General features: G+C 45.4%; 1 protein-coding gene across 3 annotated transcripts; it reads right to left on the bottom strand.

Moving 5' to 3' along the window:
- Positions 1-1,726: 1,726 nt before the first annotated feature.
- Positions 1,727-16,960, bottom strand: LOC109311595 (WD repeat and coiled-coil-containing protein-like). Of its 3 annotated transcripts, none has more exons than XM_019537331.1 (4): positions 16,836-16,960; positions 12,181-14,101; positions 9,463-9,580; positions 1,727-2,174 (listed from the first exon to the last, which is right to left on the bottom strand). In XM_019537331.1, the coding sequence occupies exons 2-4, from the start codon at positions 14,080-14,082 to the stop codon at positions 1,909-1,911; spliced, it is 2,286 nt and encodes a 761-aa protein (XP_019392876.1). In that variant the 5' UTR covers positions 14,083-14,101; positions 16,836-16,960; the 3' UTR covers positions 1,727-1,908. The 3 variants fall into 3 exon arrangements, with proteins under 3 accessions (XP_019392876.1, XP_019392874.1, XP_019392875.1); XM_019537329.1 differs by lacking the exon at positions 16,836-16,960 and adding an exon at positions 16,002-16,370; XM_019537330.1 differs by lacking the exon at positions 16,836-16,960 and adding an exon at positions 14,264-15,180.
- Positions 16,961-17,290: the final 330 nt, after the last annotated feature.

Here is a 17,290-nt window from a genome sequence, read left to right as displayed (position 1 = left end):
CATGGGAGCGGCCTGGGCTCCATGGCTATCAGCAGCTACCCAGAGCTGGGGCCAGCTGCAGCCAGGAAGCTACAAACAGCTGCTGCCCTCCTGCCCTAGCCCCGGCTGTCTCCCAGCCCTAGGGAAGGCAGTAGGTACCAGCACTGTGCCTGGGGAGGCAGCAGCTGTTTGTAGCCTCCCAGCTGCAGCCGGCCCCAGCTCTGGGTAGCTGCTGATAGCCACGGAGCCCGGGATGCTCCCAGCAGGGTTTGCAGTGTCGAAGCTGCCTGCTGGGAGCAGTCCAGGCTCCCAGCTGGCAGCAGTTACCCAGAGCTGAGGCCAGCTGCAGCCGGGAGGCCGCAAACAGCTGCTGCCTCCCCAACCCCAACGTCCTGAGGAAAATGGCCTCACATACCATGCATGCCAGGGGTTGCCGATCCCTGCCTGCGTTTCCCTGCTTATATACACCCACGCCAGGGAATCTTGGAGCATATCTCTGGTAGCAGGGCAAGCTCAGGGTTTCTTTCTTACAGAGCTGTGCACAAGTGAGATCTGGGGGTGCATCTTCATAAGTGGGAAAGCTCCAGCTTTCCCTACCTACGGATACAACCTAAGATTCCCCAGACAGGTGCTTCAGCAGTTTGAGGGGTCTGATTCTCGGGTGTACCATCAAGTCTCCAGGGCACCTGCCCAGGATGCTCCTGGCTGCCCATGCTCTCCTGCCACCAGCAATCAGATGTCTGCTGCAAAAAAAAGGCACAATCCATCACTACCTTTCGCGCAGCAACAAATTTGGAGCATTTATAGTGAGACAAAGGGTAGGGACATCTGTTTGCTTCACTTTTGTGCCGCCATAAAATGTTTTAATGCAGCATAAAGGCAAGGAAAGGCGATGTCTGTTTCCACCCTTAGACTCTGGAAGTTCAGGAAGACACGGATGTATTGGTTTTACTTGGATCACATTAAAAAGGCCATTTCCATAGCCACAAGGGGTAAAGAATGACAAAAAGAACCACCTAACAGCTACATTTTCAAATGTTGCTGAAAAGTGGCTGGGAAAAAAAATTCTAAAATGTGCTGGATTTCAAGGGATGAATAAAGAGCCAAGAACAACCTCCTCACAATACCTATTCCTTTCAAATGAATTGAAAAAAAAAATCACTTCAATGTGCTTAGTAGGCATCTGCTAGTACCTGTACCATCAAATTTTTGTTGCCTCCAGCCCAGGAAGCTGAGGCTGGAAGAACGTGTAAAAGGAAAATAGTAAATGTCTGGCACAGGGTGGCTACATCTGGATCTACTGCACCTGTGTTCCAGAAGCAATGCAAATACATTGGTGCTAGTACAGATTCAAGAACTAGCATGAAAAGGGTTTGGGTTTTCATGAGATGGTAACTACACAAGCCTTGTTCATGCTTGCACCATTGTTAACATTACTAAACAAACAGCTCAATATTTTCTAGTGGACAGAAGACTTCACTTCAGTGGTAATTTCTGTAAAGACAGCTGGACGTGACAAACATAGGGGAGGGTGGATTTCTAGTAAAGAAAAATGCAGAAATATTTTTGTTATATAAATGTTGCTGTAACCTAGATCCAAGATGGTGAGGAAGCCCATCCTCTGAAGCTTGCAGAAAGCCTGATTGATACAAAGACCTAGCACTGATACAAAGCGCTGCTCCACAGTTTTGATCAAGGACTATGTTTAAACACGCTGTTGAGTAAAAAAGTTGTAAGAGGACCAAAAAAATTAATTACAAGATTTACAAAGCGCTGAATCCAGCAAAACTGTAAAAGATCTAGTTACAAAGAAAGCTTATGAGATGCATCTGTTATGCAGTGGTATACAAAGGCTGTTTTATGTGAGAGTGATTTTAAAAATGTCCTGTTAACACCAACTAGGCATAAAAAAAAGCATTAAAATTACATTTAAGTGCTCGACTGATTTGAAGAGCTGCTGCTATCAAGAGTTTTAGAAGAATGTTCTCTGAGGATTTCCAAAGAACTGGTGATATCCAGACTCTCAGAAGAAATGGGTCTATATCCTTCCGTAGAACTGAGAATATCCAACGTTTTGGAGGACTGGGCAGTGTAGCCTTTTGAACTGGCATCTCGTATGATGACCTCTTGCATAGACGTGAATGTTAATGGAACAAAGCCTTCACTGTCTGATGTGAGAAGAATCCAACAGGAACCTGTGAGGAGATTAAAATATCTGTTTACAATAGTTTTTATCTGCAATTCAATATAATGCATTTACTTGAAGATGACCCCAATTATGAGATGACCCCCAATAATTAGATTCCATATATGGAAAATGTATAAATTCGATATACTTTTTCAGGTAAAGAATTTACTTATTGGCAGCCTGTCTTGAATTTGTCCTCTTCACACTGCTACAGTATTGAAAATAAATCTGGGGGTCACGTAGCTCTTTTGCCTGCAGCTTCCCCACAACTTCCCCCTGCATCCCCTTTCCTCTGCTCCTTACTACTATCAGACCCTACTCTCCCTGATCATGTGGAAGTGAGGAGCAAATTTGAAAACACTAACCTTGAAATAAAACATAGCTGTACTAAGTTGCATATAGTACCCATAGACTTAGTTCATGCAGAACTGAGACAGTTTCAAAAAAGGTAAAATGCAGCAAGTTTTAGAATAATTGCTCCATAACCACACTTCTAAGTAGCACTTGGCACCTACTTATACAATATTAGTCCAAAGCCAAAAGGCTCATGCATTATCACATAGTTCATTGGGCCAGGCTCCAGCAGACTCAACAGCATCTCAAACCATAGTGACCCCACAGCCCAACAGCGCTCAGTGTACTCCAGATACCCCTCACAAAGGAGCCAAGCGCTACTTACTGCCCGATATTGCCCCCACTCATGACTGGAATTAGGTGTTCTTGTCATGAGTCGTGGGATCCTCCAAAAATTTATATTCAGATGAGGCAGAGGGTAACTTGGTCTAGCTTCACCTCATGGAGGGCGGAGCCACACTAATCATACGCGACAGACGGAGGGGGCAAAGGGATTCTCGATGAACTGTTTGGGGGCCCGTTGGCCAGGCACATGAAACTGGTGAAGAAACAGGAATAATTGGAAATGGGGAAAAAAAAAACCAAAAACCACAGCTGAGCTGTAGGAGTTAAAATGTATGCAATGCAGCAGCTCAACATGACTTGAAAAAGAGAGGTGGAGCTCAGGGGGAATGCAATCAATAGGCACTAACATATATCTTACTCAGATGGCCTGCACTAATCTATCCTTGTGACATGTTCCCATCAGCCTCTCAGCCTTTTGGCTAAGATCATGCATTTTTGCAACCAAGGTGGTGTCAGGGCTTACTTTGGCCCTCCCAGTGCTGGCCTGATATTGTAGAACGTCTAGGCCTGATGCCAGTTCCCTCCTGGGGGAGCAACTGCCCATTTCTTTTTAAGGGACACTGTCACTGGTAGGTATTGTAAGGCTTTGGGGACCTCTTCATGGGTGCCCTGCCTCCCAGCGATATCAGGGTGAAACCCTATTCTGGTGCCACCTAGATGGTCTGGGTGCTGCGCCCTTTCTTTCCTGCTACATCTTCAGTGTTATTAGTTGGGGAGGCAGTTACCTGTTGGGGGCACGGAGGGGTCTCAATCCTGGGGTTGTATTCGTGGGGCTCCAAACCTCCCCTTTGCCCCACCCTTACCACACCTTCGGCCTCAGTTGATGCTGCTCCCTGCAGATCTTCCCCACACTGCCCGCCTTGCAAGGGCTGGGTCTTCTGGGCCCTGAACCTTCAGGGGGTCACCCCTGGTTTTCAAGCTGGCTTTCCCGTCTTCAAGAAACAAACTTGCCCCTGCTGGGGTCATCCACCACTCAATTGAAAATGCCAGCACCTGCCGGTGGAGCTCCCGAACTTGCCTTTCTCTCTTTCTCTTTCAGGGCTCCTTTCTCTCCCCCTCCTAGGGGACTCATTCATGTTCTCCCCTCTAACAAGCAGGGATACTGGGACCATCCTGGTACCCATCCCTACCAGTTCCTCTGGCGTCCCCGCCCTAGAGCCCAGCTGACCTGGGGTCCCGTCGCCCTGGTCCCTCTTACCGGTGTCACTCCTCTCCCTTTTCCCGGGGCTTGTGGTTCCCTGTGCTCTGCACCCTCCAGAGCCGTCCGAGGATGACCGTGGACTTGAGGGTCTGCCCTCAGTCCCAGTTCCAGGGCTCCTGGTCAGATCCTTGCTGTTCCCCAGCAGCGTCCCACCCGATTGCTGCCTTCCAGCGGAGCTCCTTGGCTCCTGCCAACCCCCAAGCCTGCCTTCTGCCTTGCTGGTCTCCTGGCGAATGGCTGCCTCCTCCTCTGCGAAGCTGGGGCTAGAGCTGGCGCCTCCCAGCTCCAGAGCTGGCATCTCCCAGCTGGTGTTTCGCCTCTCTCTCCAGCTCTTCCCCAGCTGTTTCTCCAGACAGCTTTTGAGCAGCCCATGCTGCTCAGAGGCCATGGCCACGACTCTCCCTGGTGCGCTGGCTCAGGCAGCTGCAAAACTGCTGAGCCCGTGCCTGTGCCAGCGTCTATGCTCCAGTCTCCTCCCTGCTGCTGCCTGTCTCGGCTCCTACGATGAGTGCCACAGTGCTCTGGTTAGGGGTCCAGGCCACGCTGTGGGGGCTCCCGTCTCCCCTCTCACAGACACACGCTACTATCAGCATATTTGCTCAATGTGGGATGCAGGCCACATATTTTATAGTCATGCTCAGCGTTGACTGCATTTAATCAACTTCAAAGTAGGTTTCCATTACTGAGCACATGCTGCTTTTAGCAGCAGTTCAAAAGATAGACAATGTATTTAATGCAGTTTTCTTGTATGTTAATATAAGACAAAGAAGGGCTCTTTCCTGCCCTGCCATGCTGAATGGGAGAAAAAAAAAAAACAACTCGTCTTAAAACCCCCCCCAGAGAAATATGCTACTGAGTGCAAGTCAGCCAAAAGGTTTGAAAATGCCAGTTCTTTCAGACTAGTTTCCTACCAGAAGACCCAACTACACTATACATCGGCACACCTTTAGCAGCTGGAGGGAAATTCTGAATAACAAGATTCAGAGGTATAACCAGACAGGCATTTTTTTTGTCTCTTACCAAGATCAGTGATCTTTCCTGTGGTACACAGCAAGGCGATCCTCCTCTGTAATTTCCATAGTCGAACCTGTCTCTTTTCTTGAAGATTGTCATGATCATGGCATCCCCAAAGTCATCTGGGATTTCTTTATCACTCCAGATCCTTAAGATGAGGACAGGGAGCTGTGATGTGAGCTCTTCGACTCCCTACTTGAAGATTTCTGTAGGGATTCTATTTGCTCCAGATACCTTGTCGTTTTTCATATGCTTGATGGCTGAACCATCTCCTTCCACTTGCTGAAGAGCTCCTCATGGAATCTCAGCGTAGTGTTTAGGACATCAAGAGGCACAACTGACATGATCTTCCCAACTCACAAGCTGCAAGAGAAATGCTGCTAACAACATAAACCTCTCTACATGGCCTTATTTGACCTCATGAAAGCCTATGACTGTCAAACAAGAAGCACTGTAGAGGATCCTTCTGAGGTACAGATACCAACCAAAATTTGTCACCATTCTCTGCCTGCTCCACGATGGTATGCAAGTGGTGGTTCAGTAAAAGATCTATCACAGATCCCATTGAGATTAAGATGGGAATTAAACAAGGCTGCATCACCACTCCAACACTCTTCTCGATATTCCTTACCATGAGGCTACATCTGACCACCAACAAGCTTCCAGTAGGAGTGGAGCTAAACTACTGAATGGATGGTAAACTGTTTAATCTCAGCTAACCGAGCCAAAACCAATGCTACCCCGACCTCAATCATCAAATTCTAGTACACTGATCATGCTGTAGCATGTGCTCACACAGAAGCAGACCTTCAAGCATTCGTTAATGTCTTTACCAAGGCAAAGTGTACAAGAAAATGGGACTCATGTTTAGAATTCAGAAGACTAAGGTCTTCCATCAACAAGCTCTTAATAAGCAGTCCTCAACTCTGGTAATTTAGATTTATGGTGAGACTTCGGAGAGCGTTGAGTGTTTTCCATACCTCAGAAGCCATCTCTTGCAGAAGCCTGACATTGATGAAGAAATCCAACACTGCCTCAAATGTGCAAGTGTAGCCTTTGGACATCTGAGGAAACAGTCTGGAACAGTCTGCCAGCGGAGGTGGTTCAAGCACCTACATTGAACACCTTCAAGAGTAAATTGGATGCTTATCTTGCTATGACCCCAGCTGACTTCCTGCCCTTTGGGCAGGGGGCTGGACTCGATGATCTCCCGAGGTCCCTTCCAGCCCTGATGTCTATGAAATCTATGAAGATTACAATATCAGATCTGAAACCAAGTTCATGGTTTATCAAGCAGTCATGATCCCTACTTTACTGTACGGAGCTCAGAATTGGACAATGCACAGGAGACACCTCAAGTTGCTGGAGAAGTACCAGTGTTGCCTGCAGAAGATCCTTTGAATCCAGTAGGAAGACAACATTAGCATCCTCTCTCAAGTAAACATCATAAGCATAGAGGTGATGATCATCCAACATCAACTTCGCTAGGCTGGCCATATTATCCAGATGTCCAACTCAAGACTCCTGAAGCAAGTTTTATTTTCCTAGCTCAGTCAAGGTGTATGTTCAAAAGGAGGGAGGAGAAAGCATTTCAAGAACATCCTCAAGGCCAACTTGAAAAAAACACAACATCAACATCAACCTGTGGAAAACTATTGCCCAGGACTGCCCCAAACGAAGGAAGAGTCTGCTACATGGACCTCAGCACTTTGAAACCTTACAACGACAACAGGCAATGGACAAGCAGGAGTGGCAGAAACTGTATTGCAGACCAAACCAAGAAAGCAGAGCCACCTCCACACTATACAGAAACACATGCTTGAGCTGCAACAGAACCTATTGATCCAGATTGGCTTTGTCAGCTATATTTAGACTCACAGATAAGGCAATCAAGAAAGACAAACATCCTTGACTCCTAGGAATTGCTGATGATGATCAAGATGAAATACTTATAGATCAACACTTGAACGTTACAGACATTTGTATATTCAGCGCTAAACAGATTTAAATAACAAATCTATTATAGCAACATTTGAAGCAGTATGGTAAGTACAACCTAATTGACAGCTTGGCATAAAAATCCCACCCCCAACAGTTTCAGAGATAGCTGCACTTGGGTTGTTCCCTAAATACTACCCACTCAAGTGTCAGGATTCATGCCTTCAGCTGTTCTGAATAATCCTGCAGTTCTTCCACTCTTAGCTAGGACTTGGACCACAGTACCATGTGCATCAACTATACTTATCCAGTTGATCCAACTGGGTGGGAGACCTGCAGTTGTCCCCTTCCAGTTTCAATCATGTAAAGGATAATCAAACAACTTCCCTTAAAATAAATAACTAAATAATAAAAAATCAAACTTTGTTTCAGTAAGAATAAAAGCTTTGAGAGGGGGAAAAAAGTTTGTAAGATAACAATCTATATGCATGTTTCTCTTACCTAAGGGCTTATCCCACCCCTGACAGGTGGAAAACATGCCTGACTTCTTCAGATATCCCAGAAGCTGTCTGGGTCTGTCTGGTTCTCACAAACAAATCTCCCTAACTCTCTCAGCACCTTTTGCATCCTGGGCTTTTGCCCCTTTTGGCAAAACTAGTTTTGCACATTTACTTGGGAGGAAGTAAAAAATCAAAAATCACAGTTAACCATTTGGTCAGTGTCCTTTAATAATCCTCGTGCATTTACCAAAAAATGGTGTACCTTGAGTGATTTTTTTCCTTTGCCACTGGTGTTAACGTACAACACTGCTATTAAACTAAACCAATATCTTTTCATAAGATATATATTCTAATATGCAGGGCAATACAATTTAAAAGTAATTTTAAAAGCAACAGTATAATTTAAATATGACTGAAGACTGGCCTACATGATCCATTTTTCTTGGTGACCACAAACTCAAAAAAATGTTTTGTGGTACTTTTAAGTATTAAGATAGAACTATGTAAAATTAATTTAAGGTGAGAAACTACATCTCTGGGCCTATTATTATCTCACATAATATTCCTATTTTTATTATACTATATACATGCTTTCACATAGTAAAATGTTATCAAAGTGTACGCTCTTGGTACCTCCTCTTTAATAAATAGATATTTATACATGTTAACTTAATACTTTTGTAGGTACAAACAACGAAGAGTTTAGTAAAGAACACTTCTCAGCTGCTTTGTTTACTACTTTTATGTAACATCATGTTGCAAGTATTGCATTGCAAAAGCACAAAAATGTTTAATCTTTTGGACCCACATGGGACCCATTTTATTTGGACCCAATTTGAAAGGTGGTATTTTAAGTGTTACTACCACAAAATGGCCCCAGTTATAACATTACTAGCAAACTGCCCATCATAATGGGGGTGGTGGGGATGGAGCGCCACCACTCAGCACCCCTCGGTGCCACTGCTCTGCCTCTGGCCCCATGCACCCCCCCAGCCCCTGGTATTCCCCCACCTCCTGTGTCCGGCCCTGTGTACCCCCCTCCCTCCCACACCCAGTCTGACCACCGTGCACCCTTCAACCTCCCCACACCCCATGTTGGGGGGGATGGGACACGGCCACCGGAGTAGTGCAGGGGGACATGGCCACCAGAACCCCCCCTTCCCGCTCCCTGCCCTCCTCTCTTTCCCTGTTGCCTCCCCCCTTCCTGCCAGCTGTTGTTGGGGTGGGCGGGGGGGGGAGCAGCAGCCCCCTCGCTCCTTCTGTCTGTAATGCTCTGGGATCTCTCAACGGCGGGTGCGCAGTTAGCCCAGAGTATTACGGACGGACAGACAGACTGACTGACTAAGGCTTTTATTACATTAGAATGACTCATGCTAAAAAAGAAAAGTGTGTTTTACATTTTTGCCAAAAGTAAGATTTTTAGATAGGATGCAGAGTACGTGAGAGGTAAATGAGTGATAAAAAATAAAGAAGGATCGATTTCTCCAGCTTTTGCTGTACACAAACCATGCAAAGCTACTTTTGCTGTATTAGTAAAAAATGACTGATTAACTGAGAGTAGATAAAATCCACAGGTTAGAATACCAGAACTCAGTTCTGCACAATTATTAATTCAGACAACTATACTTACCCGCTACAATTCTCTGGATAAGAAAGCTAAAGTTCTGAGCTAAAACGATATCAAAGGAATATGACTGATCCTTCACCTGTTAGATAAACAGGGGAACCTGAATGCAGCATAGCCTTGAATAGGATATCTGAGTTTTAGGTTAAAAGGAACTAATTCTAAAAACAAGTTAAATTGAAAAGGGTTTTTTTTTTTATTAATACGTTGCCATTGTTTTGCTCCTTGACTTTTTTCCACACCAGATTATGCATTTTGCTACTGCAAACTGAGAATGTCACATCTTTTAACTTTATAGCGTTGGATGACTGGAACTTACCATGTTGCATTTCAACAAGTGAAAGGCTGAAAATCTGCTGGACTATGCTTAGACGGAGTTTACCATCACAGAGAATAACAGCTCTCTTTTCATCTGCACCACTTCTAGAAGGCTGCTTCTGCAAATTTAAGAAATTGTTAAATCTAGCAAGGCCTGTTTCCATCAGAGTCTTAAATATGGTAAACCACAGTCACACACCTTTGTTAAGAAGAGTACCTTATGCAAATAGCAAACACTATGTTGGTTTGTCAGCTGATTTGCAAGGAGTACATGTTAAAATCTTTAAATATAATCTAGTCAGGGGTGTCCACTTTAAAAATAGCTGGGGGCCACACACCCCACACGCCGTACTAGGGCAAGGCCCCGAGCCTGTGGGGACACCAACCCAGCTGCACTATGTTGCTGCACAGCCCTGGACTCACACACTGCACAGTGGCAGCCAGAGGAGAGGTGGAGCCCAGAACAGTAAGGGGAGCTGTGACTGAGTAAGACTATATGCTGCCTGTGTGCTGCCAACTGGACAGTCCTAGTGAAAACTACCTTCAATAATCACTGCCTTGAAGATTTAAAATCCAAATAAATAGTCCTACAGATCCTGTCCTGTATACATGGAGCCAAACGGTTTCCAATCTACCCCAAAATGAATCGGTACCCAAGTCTATATAGCTGAGTGAATAATTCTCTTCTGCGTGAATAACTGGTGAACTGGAAGAATTCCCTGAGAACCCTGAATAATGTCTCTGGTCATGGCAAACACCACGAGGGAAGACCTATACAAAATAAAATGAGATACTTATGTTTCATGGAGGAGGGCAGTGTATGAAGAGCTTATCTCTTCGGCTCAGCAACTACCAATGCCCCCAAAGCCATTTTGATGTATCTGTGTGCACTTGTGGGGATTCATATTTGGCTTTCCTCAACAATCGTCATCACACAGCTTGTTATCTGGGTAGTACAGATCCAAACTCTAGCAACTGACTCTGAATATGGCACCGTCTATATCTGAAGCGTTTCCATATTTGACACACATACTTTGTCATCCTTTTATCAAGGGACTGCCAATGATGATGACATATAGTTTGCAGACAAAAAGCTATATTATTGTTGGGCCTTCAAACTGAACTTGGGACCTGACAGTCAAACTGAGCATTTTTCTTGCCCCAAATGATCTTCAGCAAAAAAAATAAATAAATAAAATTTGTAGGCAAATTATTTACACTTGTGCAACCTCCTTCTAACTTAATGAGCCATTTTGTTGACCAGAGACAAGGACCCCACTCATTTCTTCAGCAACTACACAATGCTAAGAAAGGCAAAAGTACAGTGAAAAAACATTTCCTACTCAAAGCAGCAAACTTGGCTTCTAAATAAACAGAAGCAACAGATCTGATGAAAAATCATCAGCACTTTTATATTTGCTTTCAGCAGAGTACCAAACATTAAATTCAGCTTAAATTACATATTTACAATGTGGAACAACTGAGACAGGAAGGGGATCAGACCCTGGCACATAAGGGAGTGGCCACTACCAAAAGGAGGAAGAATTATTCCTAAGAACAGCAAAGGACAAAAGGACATAGACAAAGGATGTTAACAGAAAGGTAAATGCACTCTTTTTTTTTTTTTTTAAACATAATTGAGAACTGGAACCATCTTCTGAAAGGAAACAAAAAATATAGGTAGTGGACTTTGAGCCATAGCTTGATAATCAGACACTTGAAATTGTGTAGACAAAGAAATTAGGAACAACTCCCTGCACCCAGTAAGAGAAATCAAAAAGGTGCTCAGCAGAAGGATTTCTAGTGGAGCATTTCTACTGATTGTATTGTTTCTATTCAAAGTCTTAATTCGAACCGGGCAAGTGTCAGTATCAGATAAAACAGGTCTCAGATCCCAAATTGTTTAAATTCTTAGAAACTGAGTATAGGAACTAGAGGCTGAAAGCTGCATCCACAGATGGTTTACCTTTCAAGAATTTGTAAACCAGTTCAGTGCCTTTCTCCCAAGAGAGCACCAACCTCTTACAATTACTTCATCCTAATACCCTGATCCTGCATGTGTGGGACCAGACACTGAAGTAAGGGACCACACGTGCATAAGGGCACCCTGCACAGACCCAATTGCTATCTTTTCCCAGGCTCAGATCCTGCCAGGGGGAGGTGGCAGACATTCAAAAATATGGATCTTATACGATTTACCTTCTTTTATGCCTGCAGAAGAATGGAACTATATATGGACTTTATCAGCAGTAAACTATATCACTAGCTTTCTTTTTAAAAATAGATCTGTCTGTGCCACCAGCGAAAATACAAAATGGATGAAAACATCAAGGTAACATTTTTTAAATGGCAACATTTCTTGTTTAGAATCCCAAGAACTGTTTGAAATCTTTCCCTCTCTTCGTTTCATTTCAGAGAAATAAATAAATAAATAAAATGACAGACAACTTTGGTAAAACCATAGACAGAGACTGGTACACAAATCAAGTAAAACATTTCTACAGACCTTAAAAGGGCCAACCCTTATTGTTTTAGGGATTAGAAATGAGGGCTCCACCTGAACCTAATGGGATTATACTTGTGTAAAGCTAAACTGGTAAGCGACTGGGGCCTCTCCCTAACCTGACACGAACTCTTGCACAGTTGTACATTTTAGATAGCCACAATCTTAAAAAACATACCCAGAACAGGTTTTATACTAAGCTTCCAACAAAGTTACCTGAAAAATGATGTTAACAAAAGCCGGCTCCTGAGAAGATGGATACACTGGGAGACATTTCTTTCCAGATTTTAGCAGTTCTGTTAACTCCAAAAGGTGGTTCTGTAATTCTGTAAAGCTGCCACATAATCCATCTATGTTTTTAGATAAGTAACTTACTTCCTTTTCACTTAGCAAGAAATTATTTTTAGAGAAATTTGAAATTTCGGGAACTTCATCCACATGTATTTTTGGAGATACTGGTCTACTGGAAAATGTAGTAGGTGTCCCATGCAGGGCTGAGGGTCGATTATTTGGCTCAACTACAAAAGTTTCCACAGTGGTGGGAAAATCCACAGAAATCTTCTTTTCTCTGAGCTCACTCACACTTGACAAAAGGCTTTTCTCATAAACCGGGCTCTTAATTTCTTCAATAAGTTTTTTTCTGCTGTTAGGAGACTGAATAATACCCCGACCTGGTATCAGGAGTCCATTACTCAGAGGGTGGGTTTCTGCTGGGAGATTTTCTGGTGGCCCTCTTTTCACAGGCGTATTTAAAAAGGCATTGGAATTGGGGCTATTACTAGCAGCAGCACATGCTGAAGAAGCATTTTCAAAGATTATTTCTTTGATCATCAGACGGATGCTGTACTTGTCTGACCTTGAAGATGGAAGAAATGCAGGATCCGTGAATTTCTGCTTTCCAACCAAAATAAGTAATAACTTATAGGTTAAGAAACATAAACCCTTTGGCTTTTCACTTTTCTCAAGCTGAATTTGTTGGATATTGGGTAAATTAGATGCAGTCAATGAATAGACTAAAATAATATTACAAGTATTGGAGGCTACTGATACAGTTTGCGTTTTAGGGTCAAAAGCCATTATGTCAGGGACCAGAATGCCTGGGATGCTGACCTTCTTGGTAGTGGTAACCCTTCTTTCAAAAGTCACCAGGATGAGGTGTGAAGAATCTTGGCCACTTCCTGTTAAATAGTCCTTGACCCTCAGGTGAATGAAAGGACTTGAATCAGGTCTTTCTCTGCTGCAAAAGATATGGGTTAGATCCACAGGGACAGATGGACAAGGTACTGAGGTAACTGGCACAAGTTTCTCTGCCTCTAACATTTTTTTACCCGCATCCATGGAGAACTCTTCATCAGCACACAAGGTGGACTGTGAAGGAAAAGACTCTATTTCCATGCTAGCTGGGACTTCAAATGCAATGCCTGCATTCAAGCCACAAATCTTATCTAGTGGAAGCTCAGTAGTAACAGCAACTTGAGAATTCAGAGTAGATTCTATAGCACAGATGTAGCCTCCCACATCAAATATGGGGCAAAAGGAGCAAGCGTTTAAAGTCTTCTGAGCGTCATCCCATGTGTAGGAATGAAGGGCACTGCCTATGCCAACCACCAAGCGATTGCCCTCCTTAGTCCAACAAGCACAGTGGATTAGACCACTACCTTTGATGTCAGCTTTTATTCTGGAGTTGTTGAGACGTACTGAGTGTAAGACTGAGACATCCCTTGTAGTAAGCACAGCCAAGATCTCCTTCTTCGGGTGCCACACACAACCTTGTGGAAGCACTGGAAACGGCTCACCAGTTTCACAAATCTGAGAAACCAAGAGTTTATTTCTTTCTGCAATGTTATAACACAGCTGCCAAACTGTGATGTGTTTCTTATGTTGAACAGCCAGCAGAGCTGGGGCATCTGCACCACATGGACCCCAGTAGAGCCCATGGACATGCTCAAACTGACCAACAACACTTGAGTCACCAAACCTTGGTTCTCCATTATGAAGGTGTAAAGCAGTCAGTATCACTTGCTTCCCATCTGTCCAGGCTATACCATGCACAGGATGTATGGCCTGACACAAGGCATTAAGACCAGTTCTCAGAAGTTTTGCCTTTCCAAGCTCCATTCTTTCTAATGAGGGACATCTGTAAATATCAAAAACAAAGCATGCATTATTCTGGAGACTTTGATTATAATTCTACAGTTAAAAAAACAAAATAAAACCACTTATTCTTTTCATAAGAGTGACCTCATTAGGCCATCTCCCCTATCCGCCCCTGTCAGAGCAGGATCGTTCCATTCAGTACTTTTTCTATTACTTGTATTGTACAGGGAAAAGTTCTGATACTCTCTTGAACTTCACCCACAATCACAAAAGTCAGCATTCCTGATGACTCCAAGTTCAAACACCACACTTTGTCAAAAAAATCTCTCGGACTCAGTGTCCTAGCTGCACCCTTTTTGCTATTCCTCAGCTTAGCTTTATTCACTCCTGGTAATTTTTTTTAAAACAAGTTCAAGATTCTGAGGAAAGGAAGAAGTGAGGGTAACAGAGTAATGCTGATGACGTAAACAAGTTGGACTTCAAACACTCAGAATTTGTGGTGAGGTCCCACAGGAAGGAATAATAAGGGAAAGGGAGTTCAGGAGAGCTGGTAGTTTCTGAAAGAGATCATGCTAAAGGCACAAAGCCAAATATCCAGCTGAGGGGCCTGATAGGAAGTATGATAGGACACCACTGTGCATAAATCCTCAATTAGTTGAAAATAAAAAAGAAACGGTACAAAAACTGAAAATCAAGTCTTAAGGACAAGTATAAAAGAACAGCACACACATGTACAGACAATTGGCTTGATGCAATAATGGACATGGGTGCCAAAATGTAAAGCTTAAATCACAAATACAATCCCCCCTGCCTCCCCCATTCAACTAGTGCTTAGCCATGAAATACCTGTACTTTACAGGTATCTCATCTTCTGACTGTGAAGCATCCTTGGCACTTAGGATTGCCCCAAAAGCTTGGCACCCCAAGCCCAACTAGAATCCTCAAATTAAACATTCATTTACCTAAGATACTATTTCCAATAGCCATCTTCCAAATGTCAAGCACACCTCAGTATGATCAGGTTCCGCATAAAAGATGATTGTGGCTTCTTTCTTTTAAAAAAGAGAGATGGAAGAGAGAGCACAAGGGACAGCACAACTCAGAAGGGGATGTTTGGAGTCCTGGATTCCAAACCTCCTTGAAGGACAGATTATGACTTTTATTTAATCACTGTTTACTATAAAATACATAATCAGTCCTGGAAACAGGGGAAGAACCCAAGTGTTCTGCTCGTTCAGGTGGGTGCCACTTTTGAGACCTTGGATGCCAGCATGCTGAGAATGGCCCCTGGGGAAGTCCCAGCACAGCCCCTCTGACATGTTTTGGGGTATGGGACCTATGAGAGGAGCAGGTGGGTTGTGGGGGGGTCAGTGACATCCTGGTTATGGCATGCTGCTACTGCTGCTACTGCCTTTAGGAAAGAAAAATCAGGGGCACAAATAAAAACCTGGAAATAACTGATAAGGTAGCAGGACTGCATTGATCTGGAGTTACAGTAGAGGAAAAACTGAAGACATCACCAATGAGCTAATGTAAAAAAGGCAAACGTTATTCTTGAAGGTACAAATGGAAGTGCCAGTTCTCAGACAGCGGCGATATTTATTCTGCTCTAATCTACCCTTGCGAGTGCTCAGGGTTGCACTGCATCTACCTCAGGGTGCCACCATTTAAGAACAAGGCAGATAAACTGGACGGGCTCCAGGAAAGAACAACCAAAACAAGAGATTTAAAAAACACGACCTCTGAGGAAAAACTGAGAGCGCTGGGTTCAGTTTAGAGAAGGGAAGGGACATAATATAGTAAGCCTTCAACTGTACAAAAGGTTGTTATTTTCTGCCCACAGGGGGAGAATGAGAAATAATCCACTTAATTTTCAGCAAGGGAGGCTTCAGTCAGATGAATGCCTTAGCTACAAGGAATTAAGCAACTGAACAAGTTACCTACGGAGGACGCTGAATCCACATCACCGGAGGTTTTTAAGAAGAGACTAGAAAAGCGTCTGTGAAGGATGCTCCAGACATACTGGATCCTGCCCCAGAACAGATGGATGAACGGGAGGATCGCTTTGGGTCCCTTCCACTGCCACGTTTGTGTGATCTCCCTACACTTCCAGCTTCGCAGAGCTCAGACCAAACCCACCCATGGGAACAACCATCATTCTTGGCAAGACCAAGCTATCTGCCTTGTTCTTTAATACCCCAGCTCGACGGCCCGTAAACTCCAGGAGGTGGAGCCGACAGGTACTTACGGGAGGCAGAGACCCCGTCACATCTGATAAGCCTCCTGGGCCATCTGGCTGTGTCCCTTGGCGCATAAGCTCCACGAGACACCTTCAGTCATCATCCCCTGGCCTGAAAGAGCGGAGCAGGGGAAGTGGGTCATTGGTGCCCATGCCCGCTAAACACAAGCAGCCGAGCTCCGCCCCGCCGTCCCACATAAGCGGGACTCGTTTCCAGAACAGGGGACTGAGATCTCCTGAGCGGCACCTCAGAGCCTGGCCTCCAACAACCAATCTGGGCTGAATGCCGGGCTACCAAGGGAGTAGGCAGGGACCTGCCGCCCCACAGAGCCCGTGGGGGCCGCCCCGACAGCCCGCTCCACGCCTGTGCGGGGGGCAAACAGGCCCCCGGCCTCGGGGACGAGGGCCACGTGCTGGCCCAGCCCCACGGAGGGGTTGCCGGGGGCCTGGAGGTCTTGAAGGCCTCATGTTCCCCCGGCACCGTCCGCTCGCGCCGCCGCCTCGTCCGCCCCTTAAAGCCTCGGCCGCTCCCTACCCGGGGTGCCCAGCCCGGACCGAGGGGGTGCTACCGCCGGCAGCCGCACGCGGGGGGAAGGGGCCTGGGCGCGCACGCCTCCCCCGTTCCGTTCCGTGCTCCCGAGCGGCGCTCTAGCTTCCCGCCGCCTCTCAGTGATCCAGCGCCTGCGAAGCAACTACAGCTCCCAGAACGCAACGGAAGGGGCGAACTGCGCGGGGGGACTTCCGAAACGCCCCGCCCCCGAAGGCCCCGCCCAACGGAATCCTAACCGTCGCCCCGCCCCACAGAATCCCAACCACCGCCCCGCCCCCGAACGCCCCGCCCAACGGGATCCCAACCGCCGCTCCTGCCCCGCCCCACAACGGCAGGAGTCCCCTCGCAGAAGCTTTGGCCGTTCCTCCTCCCTTCCTCCAGGGGTCGGTGCTTCGAGCGTGGGGGTGCCCAGTGCAGCCGGGCTGATGTTGGGGCTCCGG

Source organism: Crocodylus porosus, unplaced genomic scaffold (genome assembly GCF_001723895.1).
Source record: "Crocodylus porosus isolate Cpor-Errol unplaced genomic scaffold, CroPor_comp1, whole genome shotgun sequence".
NCBI lineage: Eukaryota > Metazoa > Chordata > Crocodylia > Crocodylidae > Crocodylus > Crocodylus porosus.
This window is presented reverse-complemented; position numbering and strand designations above follow the sequence as displayed.

Excerpts from the sequence above, each read along its gene's own strand:
- LOC109311595 (XM_019537331.1), bottom strand. The coding sequence starts at position 14,082 with ATGGAGCTTGGAAAGGCAAAACTTCTGAGAACTGGTCTTAATGCCTTG. Across the intron at positions 9,581-12,180 it reads TTGTTAACATCATTTTTCAG|AAGCAGCCTTCTAGAAGTGG; the intron begins GTAACTTTGTTG and ends TTAAATTTGCAG. Across the intron at positions 2,175-9,462 it reads ACTTGTTGAAATGCAACATG|GTTCCTGTTGGATTCTTCTC; the intron begins GTAAGTTCCAGT and ends ATCTCCTCACAG.